The following is a 17773-nucleotide window of genomic DNA, read 5'->3' on the forward strand; positions in this document are numbered from 1 at the left end:
TGAATTGGCACCCCAAATTCATATCAAACTACCATAAAGTTTGGGGAAAACTTTTCTGACCCTCAATTTTGTAGGCCTGTGTTATTATTCCATACAAGCACCTATAACTTTGACATGCTTGCTCTACAACTCAGCACAGGTATTCTTAAGCCCATTGACTTAAATGGCCTTTAATGCACCTAACTTTGCATTGGATCAGGGCTGGTCCAAGACTTCCTGGCTCCAGAGGTGACATGCGAAATGTGCCCCCCCTTACTTCTGCTCCTTTGACACTCTAGCCCTCTGCTCTCTTCTCCACCACACTTCTCCTCTGTCCTACTCTTCTAATTCAGAGGGACAAAGAAGAGGCAAATCAGTGGAGACAAGCAAGTAGACAAAAGTAGATGTCTCCTGCCCCTCTACCGCCTGTGGTGAGCACATCAGTTGGCCTCATGGATTGGCCAACCCTGCATTTGCAGGTTGAGTATTCTTTATCTGGACTGCTTGGGACAGGAAGATGTCTGGATTATGGTTTTGTCTGGATTTCAGAATAATTGCATAAGTATAATGAGAAATGCTTCCTCTTGCTCTTTTTACTGTTACTCATATGGGTGTCTGCTGGCCTCTGTCATTTTTCAACAATGTCTTTACAGAGACACACCATAGAGCAGAGAATAGGACTTACAGTCAGTACTAGCATTGTATGTGAGAATGAGCACAAGGTCTTCTAGTGTTCACACTACAGAAAGTTTTTATTAAGGGATAAGGGATGATCTACCTGCATTGTGATATAATATTGGCTCTTTGAAGGGTAGTCAGGAATCAGCTGTAAATAGCAGCATCTGTTATTTCAGTGGCTGCAACATAAAATAAGTACTTTTGAAACTGTAGATGTGTGAGAATTCTTGCTCCAAATACTGTTTGTTAGTAAAAACAACTGAGAATCTAACTGTGCTGTTGGGACCATGTTGTAAAGAACTATGAAACTAGTTCCATGACTTCTAGAGGATATTGGTCTCAAAATAGCACCCCCTCCTGATGCATATTGTGTTTGAAACTGTGGGGAGCTGCAAAAGTGCGTTGTGGGATGCATTAGTGATTCACTGTTCAAAGAAAAAGGCAACATTCTACCTGGTTTTTATAAGCCCCTTGCTGTGACCTAAAGAATCCCAGTTAGAGTTTCCATCCAGAATAGCAGGGCATTGACGAGGGTGCAATTATTAGCCAAACAACTTTCTTTTCTCTTCATTTATCATTTTGGACTTGGCTTCCTATGAATTGTCTGCCCTTGTCTGCCTTTGTTCAAACTCAATTTTTTGTTTGCAGATTAGAAGAACTGGCTGAGATCTGTGCAAGATATGACATCCCCCACATTGTCAATAATGCATATGGAGTTCAGTCTTCCAAATGTATGCACCTCATTCAACAGGTAGGGCTGTTTCCTTCAAAAGTGGGTCTCATCTCTTTAGAATTACTTGCAAAATGTGTGCCTCTCTCACCTTATTTGTTGGCTATGTTATACTTTTGGGGAATTTAAAAAGAAAGAAGTACATTTTCTTTTGTTTGACACTGGATATTTCTGAGGGCTTCCCTGGTGAGAGGCAGAAAGGCTGGATGGAGTTAGTGTACCTGCTGGCCTCCTGCTGATTTTCTTCCCATGTTTGTTTATGCTTTCTGCTTCTTTGGATCCAATTTTTCTGGCTGCTTGGAAGGGAAACACCTAAGGAGACTTAAAATAGGAATAGAAGGACAGCTAACACGTCTGTGAGAGATTGTAAAGAGTGCTGGTATGAGATAGATATGTGAAGGATCTGAACACTTAAAAAAAATGCTATATAAATGCATTATGTAATGGGCAGCCCAATCCTAACCTGTGCTGGAACAGGCAGGCCACAGTGGCCTGTGCTGTATTCAGAGCAGAGTTGGACTGGGTTGCAGTGCAACTTGGTTTAATGGGAATTAATTCCCCTTACCAAGCAGCCCATCCCAGTAACCCAGCAGCCACCCAATGGGGTTACTTGGATCTCTACCATTGAAATAGGTGGCACAGATCTGAGCAGCCCAGTGTAAGGCCAGGCCACCTGGGAGGGGGGTTAGGATCAGGCCTAAGTGACATATTCTGGTCCCATCCCCTTCCCAAGCCCAGTCTGCTCACCAGCCTGCTTGCTTCCCGCCTTCCCCCCACCACAGAACGCCCTCCCCAAACTCCCACCTTGGCTTATCTGCCGCTGGTGCAGCGAAGGCTGGATTTGACCTGGATTTGAATTTGGATTTGGCCTCTCAACTCAACGGAAGTGCACTTTTGCAGCACCCTCAGGCTGGCACAAGGCAGTTGTGGTCTTAACCAGGAGTTAAGATTGCGCCCTTTGTTACCCATCTTTTCTAAGATGGGTGGCATTATGAACCAATCAGTTTATCCAATATTAGAGTTACTTCCAGCAACTTCCCCAACATGGTAATATGTCTTTTCCATTTGGATAAACATACAAACATTTCCTCATACAAAAATAATGTGTAAAGTTGCTGTTTTGTAGACTCTTCCCCCTTGGATGATCCATTGCTAAATATGAGAACTGGCCCTTTAGAGTTACTTTTGAAAATGCTGAGATACAATCCTTAGATTTGCTGTGGTTGTTCTGCAGGTGTTCCTGTACAATCACACTGATGTACAGGTTATGTACAGTATATGCAGTGAGAAGCAGCAGATTGAATGGACATCTGTCCTTTACTGGCACATGAAGGGGAAGCCTGCTGGGTTAGGGGGTCTCATGCTCCTTCCCTCAGTTCATTCTTGTGTATCTGAGCATCAGTGCTGTGGAATTTTTCTGCATCAGCAGTGCTTATCTTACAGTCTGACTAGTCAGTTTTCCTAAACAAACTGCTTTCTTTAGTCAAAATTTAAAAATTATATATGTCTGTCTGTCTGTCTGTCTGTCTGTCTGTCTGTCTCTCTCTCTCTCTCTCTCTCTCTCTCTCTCTCTCTCTCTATATATATATATAGAGAGAGAGAGAGAGAGAGAGAGAGAGAGAGAGAGAGAGAGAGAGAGGTCTGTTTTCTCATCTTGTGAACACTTTTTTATTTCAGGTATTACAAAACATAGTTGCTTGTGAAGAAGTTTGATCTTCTTTTATTATACGGAGGGACCCTGTATCTACTGTTTCACTTAACTGCGGGGGGTTCTAGAATGAACCCCCATAGATATGGGGGAGCACACCTGTATGTAATGTATTATGTATAACATGTGAACAGTCTGCATGCTACACAAAAAGTTAAAATGTTACAGGCTTTGCCTAAAGGCCTATATTTCAGAATTGATACAGAGATAATGGAAAGTAAAGATGACACAGAAGCAGGCAATCATGAGGTGAAAGCACAGATACAAAGGTACATTTTAAAGTGCTGCTTTGTCTGAGGTCCTATGCAGGCTAATTATATGAAAACCCATGATTTGCAAATTAGGAGCCATCCTCAAGGGCATGTACTCCATCGCCCCTCTCTTGAGCAATTTCTCCTGTTACTGGACAGTCCCTAGTCCATGTGGCTTAGCATTAACTGTTATCTCCACAGTCTTCTCATATCCATGATTTGCAAGCCCACTTCAAAGTATGGTTTTAAATTCTGACCTTGGGGAGAACAGTGGGTAGCAACTTGAAACTAATCAGTGCTAATAGGGAAGGGAGGGGAGAATTTGTTGTATGTGTGGAGAGGGGCAGATGTCCTGCTCAATGTGCAGGATTTAGTGTTAAGTCTGCACCAGACCGGAATGAGAAGTCCAGATGTCGAGAGGAAAGGGCTTTTGGGGATATGGAACAGTGAGTGACATAATGAAGAGGAAAGCTATGTACAGTGGACCCTACTTATCCACAGACTTGTCATCCACAGATTTCAGTATCGATGGATGCTGACCCCATGGCTGGAGGGCCTCAGAAGATATCCAACATGCAACCAGAATTCACTTCCGATGACTTCTGGCTGTATTTGGGAGGTCTTCTGAGGTCCTCCAGCCACAGATTTAATTATCCACAAAATTCAGTATCTGCAGGCAGTCTTGGTACCGATCTCCTTCGGATACCAAGGGCCCACTATACTACAGTCTTTGATTGCCTCAGTGGTTGCCTTGGTGAGCTGTGGAAAATAAGAACTGGTCTAGGTGAGCTATGCTTCCTGAGTGAACTTTCTTTCTCTCCAGCTGTACCATGGTCTCAACACTGGAAGTGAGGTAGGGGTGCATGTGTGGAGCAAAGAGAAGCAGGGTGGGTGGTGGTTGTCCACCCACAAAGCCATGTTTGCAGTACTGGCTGTAATGGCCCCAGCTAAATTAATATTTCTGTGGTGGAAATCTCCTCTGTAGAGCTAAACATACCACAATCAAAATGCAAAGAACAATTTAGCTTCTACATCACCTATAATAGAAATAATAAATCATTTCTAATGATAGCCTTGTCAAGAAATACTGAGTAGCACAACTGGTACATTAGTCCGCTGGGTCACATGCAATTTTCTAGCATGTACCTGTTTTTTATGATGTATGCATAACCATTGAAAGAGGTCACCTTTATTTTGAATTTTTTCTCTTTTGAATGGAAAAAGATATGTTCTGTGGATAAAGAAATAGTTACCATAGCAGCAATTGCTATTAAATGCAGATTATTTCTGTTGAAGAATCTGCTCATCTTTAAAATTCCATAGGGATTCTGTGTTACAATCTGGAATGCAGGTATATTAATGTCCAGCTGGGCTTCCCACTAGTATGGCAGCTGATTTTCCTTAAGATCAGGGGTGCTGTGAAACAGGGCCTCTGAGGGGGGTACAAAGTTTCTTTTGGGCCCCTTCCCAGAGAGGGAGGGGTGAAAGAGTGGGGGTGGTAATGGGAATGGGCAGAATGGGGGCAAAACAGGCAGGGGGAAAGTGGCAACAGCTGGAATAGACTTTGGAGTTCAGGTCTACCAGTCATCCCAATGCAGAGCTCAGGTCTACCTGCCTGCCTGGCTTTGACAGCTAGATACAGTAATATGGAAAACCAAACAGTCTCTAAAATCTTTCAAATATAGAAAATCATTGCAGGAGATTAGTATCAATAATAATAATACAATACAGGTATCATTATATTTAGACTCTCACTAGAATGGAAAGTGTCCTGTGTACACCAAAACTGACTTCTGCAGTAGCTGCAGTCCCACAGCTGTGTCACTGAGCTCCTATACACTTACTTCTTCATGGTTAGATCCACAAGCCAAAGAGCTATTGTAGCAGGTCAGTTTCCTCCCAGATGTATGGAATTAAGGAATATATGTATTCCTGGGCCTGGTGTATATGGCTTGTGGCAGTAGTCGTCACCGTGTGCCCACAGTAATGCCCCCCAGCATCCCTTGTGGGCAGTGAGTCTGGGTGAGATTGGAAAATGTAAGAACCCAGGAAATTTCTGGGCCCCCTTCTTTGGCTCCTGGGCCTCCTTTCTGACCCTGGGTACAAATTGCCCCCTTTACGCCCCCATCCCCCGGCACTGCTGTGAAAGTTGGCCAGGTTGGTACTGATCAAAGACCCATCTGGTGGGCCCAATATGGCAAGTTGATTCCCTGCCCCCCTCCCCCAGTACCAGTCATAGACTCAAAAAAGGTTACAGTTGGAAGGTCCCTTTGGAGGTAAAGTAATCCAACCCCTGAGCATCCCTGAAAGGTGGATATCTAGCCTCTGCTTGAAAATCTCCAATGAGGGACAATCTGTGGAAGACCATACATTTATAGAAAAGAAAAACTGTTATCCTTCGTGGTTTAAACTGATATCCTTCATGATTCATGTCCAGATCAATTTATAGATGGTACATCCCCATATTACTGTTGCAAAGAGTATTTGTGGTCTTACGCAGGTCTTTCACTCAACAGACATTATATCTCTGAAATCCAAACATGTCTTGAAAAAATGATGTAGTTGTGGCATATCCATTTTAGCTGTAGACTTTATTACTTTACATTGTTTTACAAAACAGCTAATTGCAACAATTCCCAAAGGAGCCCTTGTGAACAAATCAGGACAAAATCCATTGCAAATTTCTTCAGTGAAAGTTTCATTTAAATGAATGGAAGCTTCACAAGAGCATGGCAGCTCTCTGTTTCAGTGGGGCTTGCACAGGAGACCTTTTCAAGCGAATTGTACATATGAACCCTAATGTTATGTTCTTTTAAATGTTTAAGGAGCAACTGTACATATTTATAATATAGAAGCCATGTTGCCTTCTTGTCTTGATTCTGTGCCTGTCTTTTTAGGGAGCACGAAGAGGCAGAATAGATGCTTTTGTGCAAAGTTTGGACAAGAATTTTATGGTTCCAGTAGGTGGCGCTATCATTGCTGGCTTCAGTGACTCCTTCATACAGGAGATCAGCAAAATGTATCCAGGTACCTAGTTCTTGAATGACTTTTTCTTTAGGAAACAAAACAATTCTTTAAAATCTTATTTTCCTCAACTAGCAATATCTGTGTTTTTAAAAAATGATTTGTAATTTTAATTTTTCCTCAGGGAGAGCATCGGCCTCTCCTTCATTAGACGTTCTCATTACATTGCTGTCCTTGGGCACAAAGGGGTATCAACAGCTGCTAAAAGAAAGGAAGGTAATTTTTCAAAATTAACTGATAGCAAATTTACAGAATGAGGTTGAAATGTTTGTGTAAGGAACACTTGTGGAGCATGAGCAGCTTATGGGCAGCAGTAGGAACCTTATGTACATAAAGCATTCATGACTGCAGCTAGGCAGTTCTTGTTTTTTAAACTATGTTTTTATTAAAAGAAGGGAGAAAGCTTTCTGTTTTGTAGGAAAAGAAAGGAAAAACATACAAAAATGTAACACCAAGCAGGTTGGAAAGATACAATAATGAAACTTCATTTAAAACTTAATCACATAACACAAACATAACACAAACACATAATCACATAACACAAATCACATAATCACAAAATCACATACAGAGGGGACTGTAGTGTATTTAAATATGACCAAAATTATGTATTTCTTTCAGAAAAACATTTTAACAACAGCTCATTATTTACAAATAAGATGAATGGATACAACTGCAACCAAGGCTCCATTGTCCCAATACATGTCCTGTTTCTATATTGCCCCTTTCCCTAGGAGCTCAGGCTGATGAATATAACTTCTTAGCACTCTAGTAATGTAGATCAGGCTGAGACATGACTTACTCCAAGACCATCCAGTAAGTTTTATCTGGGAACAGCATTTCTTAGTCCTTTATAAAGGCTCAAGGTTTCATTTAATTTGTCTTGTTTTGCTTTGGGGTTAGTGTATATACTTGTGTGTAAGCCTGTCTCATGAATAAGTTGAGGGGAAGTTGCAAGCCAAAATAATAGAATTTGCTATGATCTGTGGATAAGCGGAAGGTAAAACTTAGGGATGTATGAAATTCTTTGAAAATGACTTAACAGTAATTGTTCTGAGGCAGCAACAGAAAGCAAAAAACAACAACACAAAAACAACCTGGAGCCATTTAACCTTGTTCTGAAGCAGCACAGAAACAGAGCTATTCTCCAAGCACGAAGAGAGATGAAGGCACTTATGGGGGTTGTAGGCTTTGTGCAGATTACAGTACTGTACTTCCATAGCAGCAACCCTCACAAAGACTACAATTCTCATAAGCACCTTCACCTCCCTTCCTGTTTGGAGAATAGCTCTCTGAATGGCATCAGAACAAAGTAAAATAGTTCCATTTTTTAAACCCACTCCCATGTGTCCTTCTCAGCCCAGTCCTCACTCCACATCATCAAGCAGTTACTCTTAGAAGCATTTTCTGCTGCATTGACCTGAGTATAAATCAACTCATGTTTTGAGGGCCAATTTAAGGCATTAGTTTTAAGGCATTTAAATTTAAGGCATTTATATACTAATATATATGGGAAGTTGGTTTGCCTAAATTAAGTTTCTATAGCCAGAAACCCAAATAGATGAGTCCATGAGGTACTGTTGAAAAAAGTGTTGGATGCTACCATTGTATTGATCACTTCACACAGTCTAGTTCAGCCTGTTTTGTGTACACCTTAATCACAACAGGGGGTGGGGAATCTGAGTCCTGCAGGCAGGTTCTGAGAGATTGCTTGCAATCATCCAACATCACCCTATAGGACTCCCTGGCGACCCTATGGGACTTCCCAATTGCTTGGGAATATTTCTGTACCCAGCCATGTTCTGCAGTTGAGATGCCATCACCATGTGATAAATGAGGCTGCTTCAAGATGTAATAAGATCAATAGGGCACAATTTTCCTTATTGATCCTTAGCTGAGGATAATCAAAAATGTGCACAAGTGCAGTCTCTGTGCAACATTCAGTCTTGCAGGGGTACAGACAAGTGTTTAACATTCAGATGTGTCTGAAGGTGCAGAGGGACTACTTGGCCACCTATCCATTAATCATCCTGCAAAGCCCTGAAACCCTAGGAAACATGAGAAGTAAAGCTGGAAGTGTAGTTTTGATTTGGCACCCTTAACATATGCACGCCTCACAGTGCAGTCTTTAACCTGTGCTCCTAACCCACTGCAAATGGCTAGTATGAGACCTATTGATGTGACTTTGCTGCCTTTTGAGCTTACAGAATCAAATGATAAACTTCTTAGGCTGTATCATTTCAGATTGGAAGGAGGAGGTAACTGCATAATTTGAATGGTTCCCCGCAAAAAAGACTCCCTGAATGCAGCATATTGGGGAGAAGGCTAGGATGAACTTTTTGTCCTCATAGGCTAGCTTTTTATGGTTAGAGGCTCATTTTTGGGGGAAAAAGAAAACAAAAAAAACTTTAAAACGTATAGTTGCCCCAACACACACACACCTGGTGTTTGGAGTGGTAAGTTCAGAAAAGCTCTTTATTCTCCTGAATGTACTTTAAGAGACTGTAAATAAGGTAGACGGTTGCAAGAAAAAGAACACCCTCTATTTTTGCAGGTCAGGTCTGGTTTAGGATCTAGGGATATAGGAAGCTGAACTGGATGGAGCTGGTCCATCCAGCTCAGTACTGTGTACTGGGACTAGCAGTCACCCTCTAGTGCAGCGGTTTTCAACTGGTGTGCCACGAGGCAGCCTCAGGTGTGCTGCGGGGTGAGAGAAGGCAGGCAATAGCCTTCAGGCGGCAGCAGGTGAAAAAGGAGCAGCTGCTGCTTTGCATCTCCTGCTGCTGAGCGAGAGGAAGGCTGCAACCCGATCCCCATTTACCTGGGAGTAAGCCCCGTTGACCATTATGGGGCTTACTTCTGAGTAGACACACCTAGGATTGGGTATCAAGTCCGCCCCGCATGCTGATTGGGCAGCTAGAGAAGCCCGAGTGGGTGACATCAAGTCTGCTGAGGCCACCAGCCCAAGAACTGGCTGGCCTGGTGAAGGGTCCACGAAAGTCCCTTTTCCTGCCGCAGTTGCCTGCAACTGCCAAAGCGACCCTCCCTGCCTTGTCTTTTGCCTTTCAGAGGAAGGGCTTTGGACCACAATCCTATCCACACTTACCTGGGAGTAAGCCCCATTGACTATAGTGGGGCTTACTTCTGAGTAGACATGCCTGGGATTGGGCTTTTGGTCGCACTCTTTTTTCTTAAATACAGGAGCAGGCAATTGGCACTTCTCCCCAACCCACTCCCTCCCACAGGCACATCCCCCCCAAATCTCATAATCGAAGTTAGCACCTCTCTTACTGTCCCTCCCTTCACTCCTCCGTATCTTTCAAAGGTCCAGAATCATTTTCCTCACATTATCCCCCCCCACTCCAGCTGAATCCTGCACTTCTTTCAATCATGTGTCCTCGTTGCCCCTCACCCCACTATGTGCTCAGTCTGACCTCTCTTTGCCAGCACTTTCTGGCTTTACACTTTAATAACAACATTTTTCCTCCTTTCCAGAATCACATATATTCTAAACTTCATACTCTCCACACTTCTTGTGAGTCTTTGGCTGCAATCCTAACTACACTTTCCTGAGAGTAAGCCCCATTGAACAAAATAGGACTTACTTCTGAGTAGACCTAGTTAGGATTGTGCCCTTTGTCATGTAATGATTTAATTGTATTAATTATATTAATTAAAAATTAATTGTAATGTAGTAATTTAATGTAAGTGAAAAACTGGTAGTGTGCCTTGACAATTTTAGTGCCTTGTCAATGTGCCGTGAGCTGAAAAAGGTTGAAAATGGCTGCTCTAGTGTCTCAGGCAGGCTTTTTTCTCCCAACTCATACAAACGTAAGAAGAATCCTACTGGATCAGGCCAAGACTTATGTAGTCCAGCTTCCTTTATCTCACAGTAGCCCACCAGATGCCTCAGGGAGCACACAAGACAACAAGATTCCTGCTTCCTATTGCCATTCCCTTGGACCAGGCATTCTGAGATAACATAAGAACATAAGAACAGCCCCACTGGATCAGGCCATAGGCCCATCTAGTCCAGCTTCCTGTATCTCACAGCGGCCCACCAAATGCCCCAGGGAGCACACCAGATAACAAGAGACCTCATCCTGGTGCCCTCCCCTACATCTGACATTCTGACTTAACCCATTCCTAAAATCAGGAGGTTGCGCATACACATCATGGCTTGTACCCCATAATGGATTTTTCCTCCAGAAACTCGTCCAATCCCCTTTTAAAGGCGTCTAGGCTAGACGCCAGCACCACATCCTGTGGCAAGGAGTTCCACAGACCGACCACGCGCTGAGTAAAGAAATATTTTCTTTGGTCTGTCCTAACTCTCCCAACACTCAATTTTAGGGGATGTCCCCTGGTTCTGGTATTATGTGAGAGTGTAAAGAGCATCTCCCTATCCACTCTGTCCATCCCCTGCATAATTTTGTATGTCTCAATCATGTCCCCCCCTCAAGCGTCTCTTTTCTAGGCTGAAGAGGCCCAAACGCCGTAGCCTTTCCTCATAAGGAAGGTGCCCCAGCCCCGTAATCATCTTAGTCGCTCTGTTTTGCACCTTTTCCATTTCCACTATGTCTTTTTTGAGATGCGGCGACCAGAACTGGACACAATACTCCAGGTGTGGCCTTACCATCAATTTGTACAACGCCATTATAATACAAGCCGTTTTGTTCTCAATACCCTTCCTAATGATCCCAAGCATAGAACTGGCCTTCTTCGCTGCCGCCGCACATTGGGTCGACATTTTCATTGACCTGTCCACCACCACCCCAAGATCTCTCTCCTGATCTGTCACAGACAGCTCAGAACCCATCAGCCTATATCTAAAGTTTTGATTTTTTGCCCCAATGTGCATGAGTTTACACTTACTGACATTGAAGCGCATCTGCCATTTTGCTGCCCATTCTGCCAGTCTGGAGAGATCCTTCTGGAGCTCCTCACAATCACTTCTGGTCTTTACCACTCGGAAAAGTTTGGTGTCGTCTGCAAACTTAGCCACTTCACTGCTCAACCCTGTCTCCAGGTCATTTATGAAGAGGTTGAAAAGCACCGGTCCCAGGTAACCTACTTCTAAAACCTACTTCTAAAACCAGGTGGTTATACATACCCATCATGGCTTGTAATCTGTGATGAACTTTTCCTCCAGAAATCTGTTGAAGCCCCTTTGTAAAGGCATCTAGGCCATGTGCCATCACCACATCCTGTGGCAAGGAGCTCCACAGACTAATCACACAGTGGGTAAAGAAAAATTTTCTTCGTCCTGACTTTCTTGACACTTAGTGGATGTCCCCCTGGTGTTGTGTGAGAGCTGCCAGGAGCGTTCTCTTTTGCGTGCAGAAATTTTGCATGCACCACTGAGCTACAGCCCTTTGTCCTTCTTTAGTCAATCCATGCCTCCTGTCGCTCAGTACTGACACAGGCCCGGCTCTATTTTGTCTATCTAGCTCTATTTTGTCCTTGTTGACTGGCACCAGCTCTCCAGATACTCAGCAAGGAATTTTTCTCTGCACTACTTGGAGCTGCCAGAGATTAAAAAGATGCCTTCTAGCCCCTTCCTAAAAATCTAGAAAAGATCCTATTTGTAGAATTAGGACCACCAAAAATGAGACCGGAAGTCTTCATTTAGTGGCACATCAAAATGCAATCAGGACATGCAGCAAGAAATAAAAAATGACAACAGCAGCTATATTTTGTATGCAGAAAATTTTCTTTTATAATAAAAGTGCTTTGTGAAATGTAATGATTGATTAGCTTTTGGCAGTACAGCGCAAATATTGCTGTTTTTCTAAATTTTTCGCTGGGTTTTTTTTCTGTTTTCTCATTTTGCTTTTTAGCTTTTTTGCTGTTTGCTTTTCTAGATATGTTGTGAAGAGACTTTCTGATTTGCTCATTTTAAGGGATTGTCAGTCACATTCATGTCACTTCAATCCTTGCATCTCTCAAGTCTTTGAATTTTTCTTTTTCTGTAAGCTTAAGCTATTCCTATGTGTGATTAGATGGAAGCAATGTGATGCTGTTACCTTTAAATAGCAGCCTCTTCATTAATTCATGGGTGATGTGTCTGTGCCATTGTCTGCCTCCTGTTAAAAATGAAAATAAAAAATTCAAGCTCTGATCTGCAGGCTAATTGTTGGTATTTTGAAAGGAAGTGACCTGTGACATGGTGCCGCCTCCTCATTTTCTTCTGCTGTCAGATTTGCAAGACAGAGACCGGGTCAGTAATTTCTAAAATGTGTACTGATACACAAGAGTGTGCCAAAAGAAAGAAATAACACAGGCTTGCAAAACTGAGGACCAGAAAAACTTTTTTTCAAAATGTATGGTAAGCTTCCTCACAAGGCATCTGCTTGAACCATTCACTAACAAGGTCATGCCATATCCCTAAAATGAGACATGATAGTGCAAATCTGATGCCATTTTTGAAATTAACACCCCAAATATACCCATAAGAACAGCCCCACTGGATCAGGCCATAGGCCCATCTAGTCCAGCTTCCTGTATCTCACAGTGGCCCCACCAAATGCTCCAGGGAGCACACCAGATAACAAAAGACCTGCATCCTGGTGCCCTCCCTTGCATCTGGCATTCTGACATAACCCATTTCTAAAATCAGGAGGTTGCGCATACACATCATGGCTTGTGCCCCGTAATGGATTTTTCCTCCAGAAACTTGTCCAGTCCCCTTTTAAAGACATCCAGGCCAGATGCCGTCACCACATCCTGCGGCAAGGAGTTCCACAGACTGACCACACGCTGAGTAAAGAAATATTTTCTTTTGTCTGTCCTAACCCTCCCAACACTCACTTTTAGTTGGTGTCCCCTGGTTCTGGTGTTATGAGAGTGTAAAGAGCATCTGTCTATCCACTTTATCCTTCCCATGCATAATTTTGTATGTCTCAATCATGTCCCCCCTTAGGCATCTCTTTTCTAGGCTGAAGAGGCCCAAACGCCAAATTTTAAGACCGCAAAATGTGTGTTGGCCTGTGTAATTAAAGGCCTTTGTGAGCTCAGAGTACCTACCCACAGAGGAGGCTGCCCACTGCATCTCTTTGTGATTCACTGCTCTTGTCTGATCTTCTGATTCACCTGGTGATATTGGGGGGGGGAGCAATTCTGCTATAATAGCATATTGGATCATTTATTCAGTGCTGATGGATGGCACTTATCTGCCTCTAGAGGAGTCTGCTCATTTAATCTCTGTATGAGTCACTGTCTGGGCAAAGAAAGATCAGTGATTCATGCACAGGCAGTGGGCTCCTCTGAAGGAGATAATTCTTACGCTTACATACTAAAAATGTCTTCAGGAGTCAGAGTAAAGTATACAATTTTTAATTTAAAATGAAATCAGCTTTTCCTGTCGCCATTCCACCCCAAATGCATCAAATCAATCAACAGTGTATTTCTGTAAAATTGGTCTTGATTGGACGGTTAGATTTACAGTGACGGCAAGCATACATTAGAGGATATTGAGAATTGCTGGGAACCTCAAGTAATTTGGCAGGTCTTTGGCAAATGATGAAGCTTTAATGAATATCAGTTTAAAAGTCATGAAATAGGTTACTGAATAAGCGACTTCGTTAGTGAATAAAGCATTAGATATTTTACAGTCTTTTTGAAGAAGCAACTCCCTTTACTGAAAATGTAGTTTGACTCCATAAACATGGTTTCCTAAGTGTTGTAAATATGTTTCTGTTATTGGATTTGTTGTAGAAATAAGAACCACCGGTCCTTCTTTTATTTGTTTGTTTGTTTATTTATTGTTATGTACTTTGAATGTGTGTGTTCCTGAACGGCAAAACTTAATTGTGATGGTTTATTGCCTTTTGCTCTGTGAAGGCTGAGGCAGAGCTATTATGCTCTCAGCAGGAGCTATTTATAGCTTGACATTGAGTGCTCTTTTCTATATTGGTTCCACTACACCTACTCAAAAAAAGAAGCCAGGCTATTAAAAAATCAGAATAATTTTCTCCCTTTTCTTGCCTCATCTTCACGTCAAACCTTATTGCAGGTTATTTGAGCTCACATCAACACAGAGCGTAGACTGCATCTTGCAGAGAGGAGGTTAATCTCTGCAGCAGAACCAGACAGCCTAGCCCAGCTTCTTCCCTGCTCTCCACAATGGCAGCTGAAGGTGCAAAGGAACAGGTTTCATCCTCTTTGCATGCCTAACTCAATGCCTGAGTCATGGCAGGTTTTTATAGAGTTGGGGAAAGTACTGGAGATTTTGTAATATATTTTTGTTCACTGATACAGGCATCCCCCCATATCTGCAGTTTCACTTATCATGGTTCACAAATTCGCCCCACTGTGCAAATGACTTATGCTGTATGTTTTCAGCCCTCCAACCCACTTTCTGTTAGCTCTTCCTGTTTGCATTTGCAAGCAGGACACAGACAGAGGAGATGGGGACAGGAGGGCTGCAGTCAGACAAAGATAAGTCATTTGCAGGGTGGGGGAAATTTGTGAATCAGTTCTTGTAGGGTTCACTGCTATCTGCAATTTCCGGTAACTGCGTTAGCAGTAGGAACTATTTCCCACAGATATGGGGGATTCCTATAGAGAACAGAAGGGAGGGAAGCAAACACGTGACATGGCTAAGCACTGCTCATCCTCGACATCAGTTCCCTCTCTCCCTCCAAAACAGCACTTTGCAACTCTCTTTTCCTCCTTTTTCCACACTTTTTGCCAGCCAGAAATCTCTTATTCACCCAGTCAGCTTCATGGCTAAGCAAGAATGCGTTTCTTTCTAGTCCAGGTTCAGCAGTTAGTTGACAGTACCACACTGTCTCACTTCACAGCCTTTTGGAATCTCTGCTGCAATGGAATAAATGTATTGTGCTATCACAGAAAGTTTCAATTTGGTAATTTGGTTTACTAGGTATATATCAAAGGATCCCTACCCTCTTGTGTGTGCAAGTGAAAAGCAGGTGAGAAGCAAGCTTTACTTCGAGTAGCAACTCTTGGATCTTACATGTTGATATTCTGGAAGGCTCCCAGCCTTTGCAGTCTTTTTGGGGAGGCTGCTGTAAGCCGAAAAGCCCACATGTACAAGTGGAGCTTGGCTTTGAATCTCAATCATTGCTTATAGCTGTGACTTTCCCAGCTTACTTTTACATTTTAGGAAGGACATATCAGAGATATGTCCACCAGATTTAGTTTAATGGGCATGAGCAGAGTTGAACCTCAGTCTCTCACTACCCCAATAATAATATTCTACCCTTCTGTGCCAATCATGAAAAGTCCAATCATGGATTGTGGCTTCGTGTGCCATTTCAAGCTGAACAATTTTCAATCTCAGCAAGCGAGGGGAGGGGGAAGCTCATGCCATCTTCTATTCATAATGCCAAACCATGAATCCCCTTCAGAGTCTATTTGCCAATGGAGCATTTGTGTTGTGCTAAGCAGTGTAACACGACAGCAACAATCGTGTAAGATCACTCATTCCTTTCTGTAAAATTGCGACTTGTGATTTGTTGACTGTCTTTGGTTGGTTGGTGGCTGGAATCAATTTTCAGTTGTAATGGTTAAGAATTAGTTGTGGAAGACTGAAAGATAATGCAACACATTTTGGAACTCGCTGCTGGCCTTGCCTGAAGCATTGTTTTATTGGCTTTTAAAATCTAATGTCTTCTCCCCCCCTCCCCCCACCCCGCCCGCTGGAAATTCAGCTGACATTTAGTGAATAAGTTGTTCAATACTCCTCTGGTATGATAAGATTCTTCTGCATCCGAGTTAAATGTAATGCCAGCAGTATAGAAAAATCAATGGAATTCAGTTACGTTTCTTTTAAGTAAGACTTGTGCGTGTAGTCCTAATAAATTCCTTACAAAACAGCCAGCTTTCCTAATAGAGGTTAGATATGGATTTGACCCCCAGAAAAAGTATCACCAGATATAAGATGCTGTTAATTTATTGTATAATAATCTGCTTAGCTTGCTGCTTGTAAGATCTAGAAGCTTTATTAAAATGGGGAAAAAAATAATCCCGACATGCGGAACATCAAATAAATCTGGGGTGTTTACAGTTTTGTTCCCCTTGTTTCATCCTGTCGCTTCAGGCAGCCTCATACATATTGTGAATTAGTTGTTTTAATATCTGACTGTAATAAGCACCTAGCAGCTCAGCTCTGCAAACTGCTTGATTAGGGTTTCCCTCTGCTAGCCTTGCTCAGGGATTTTATTAAGTGTCTAGAGGAGGGGGAGGGCCTGCACTGTATTTGCCATTTTTTCTCCTGTTTTCTGTATCTCTTCGTTGCTTGGTTTTTATGAGGACTGGTTATAGGGGCTGTTCTTCCTTCAGATTGCACAACGCTAAATGAGGGAGAAGCTTGTCTCACCAGAGACTACTTGATCTTTCCTGTCCTGTGGCTGTACAGCCCAAATTTTATCCATTCCCCTCTCCACCCATGCAGCAGTGCTGCTGGGCAATGCTACAGAATTCTATAGTGGAGGAGGCAGTTGCAGAGATCTCCAGCTAAGGGAACCCAAGGATAAGCCTCCATGGCACAGAGGGAGGTCTACTCAGACCTGCACTAGCTAACTACATAGTGCAGGTCTGCATGCACCCACACTGCGGGATCGGATCTGTAGACAGGATAGGATATTGGCAGCACTGTTGCTACTGAATCCTTTCCCAGACCCGATCTGCCCATCTTGTTTTGGTCTCTCCCACTGACAGCGAGCGGCAGGAGATATGATGGAGCGGGCAGGCACTTCCTCCCAGCTCCCAGCAGTGTGCTAAGTGGCATTTTGGCTGCACATTCACTTCAGTTGCAGTACTGCCAGCCTCCTTTATGTGCTGCTTCTGGATCTGGTCTGACCATCTGGGCTGGTCCTTCTGGGGAAAAAAACTCACTGCTGCTAAGCTGTCCTTAGATTCCTTGGGCATGCTTACCCAACGTGAGGTGTTTCAATGTGTTAAACGTAGACTTAACAATATTGAAATGCAGATCTTATACTGTGCAGCAAACAAAGTCTGTTCCCCTATATGTTTGACGGCCTTGGTAACCCATGGCCATGCTGCCCCATACCTCCAGTTTATGTATTGTCCTCAGGAACACAGAACCTTATTGTTACACTTTTTAATGTTCTGCTATCCACTGTTCTATTGGGGAAATTCCCAAAGATTTCCTATGCAGATAGACGCTGTCCGTGTGGATTGGATAGTTTTGAGAGCATCATCCATGTCTTTCTGTACTGTCTCCTCTATGCTGAGATATGCTCAAGACAACTGGACTCTGTGATCGGGAGGTTGCCCGATTCTGCTAAGATCTCCTAAGTGTTAAATGATTCTCAGTGGAGAATGTCAATTGGTGGTAGTCCTCTTGCAGCAACCAGCGGAGCTGCATAGAAGGAAGTTTGGCTGTAAATATGTTTAGGTTTTTGCTCTCTACTTGTC

The 17773-nt window shown here is 42.9% G+C and overlaps 1 protein-coding gene across 1 annotated transcript in view; it reads left to right on the top strand.

The window, feature by feature from the left end:
* Positions 1–17773, top strand: part of SEPSECS (Sep (O-phosphoserine) tRNA:Sec (selenocysteine) tRNA synthase) — a 38923-nt gene that overhangs the window by 18420 nt on the left and 2730 nt on the right. Inside the window, exons 6-8 of the mRNA XM_066632059.1 lie at positions 1306–1408; positions 6244–6373; positions 6495–6586. Of these exons, the coding sequence (XP_066488156.1) occupies positions 1306–1408; positions 6244–6373; positions 6495–6586 (325 nt within the window). The remainder of the gene's footprint in view (positions 1–1305; positions 1409–6243; positions 6374–6494; positions 6587–17773) is intronic.

The sequence above is a fragment of the Tiliqua scincoides genome, chromosome 6, assembly GCF_035046505.1.
Source record: "Tiliqua scincoides isolate rTilSci1 chromosome 6, rTilSci1.hap2, whole genome shotgun sequence".
Classification (NCBI taxonomy): Eukaryota; Metazoa; Chordata; class Lepidosauria; order Squamata; family Scincidae; genus Tiliqua; species Tiliqua scincoides.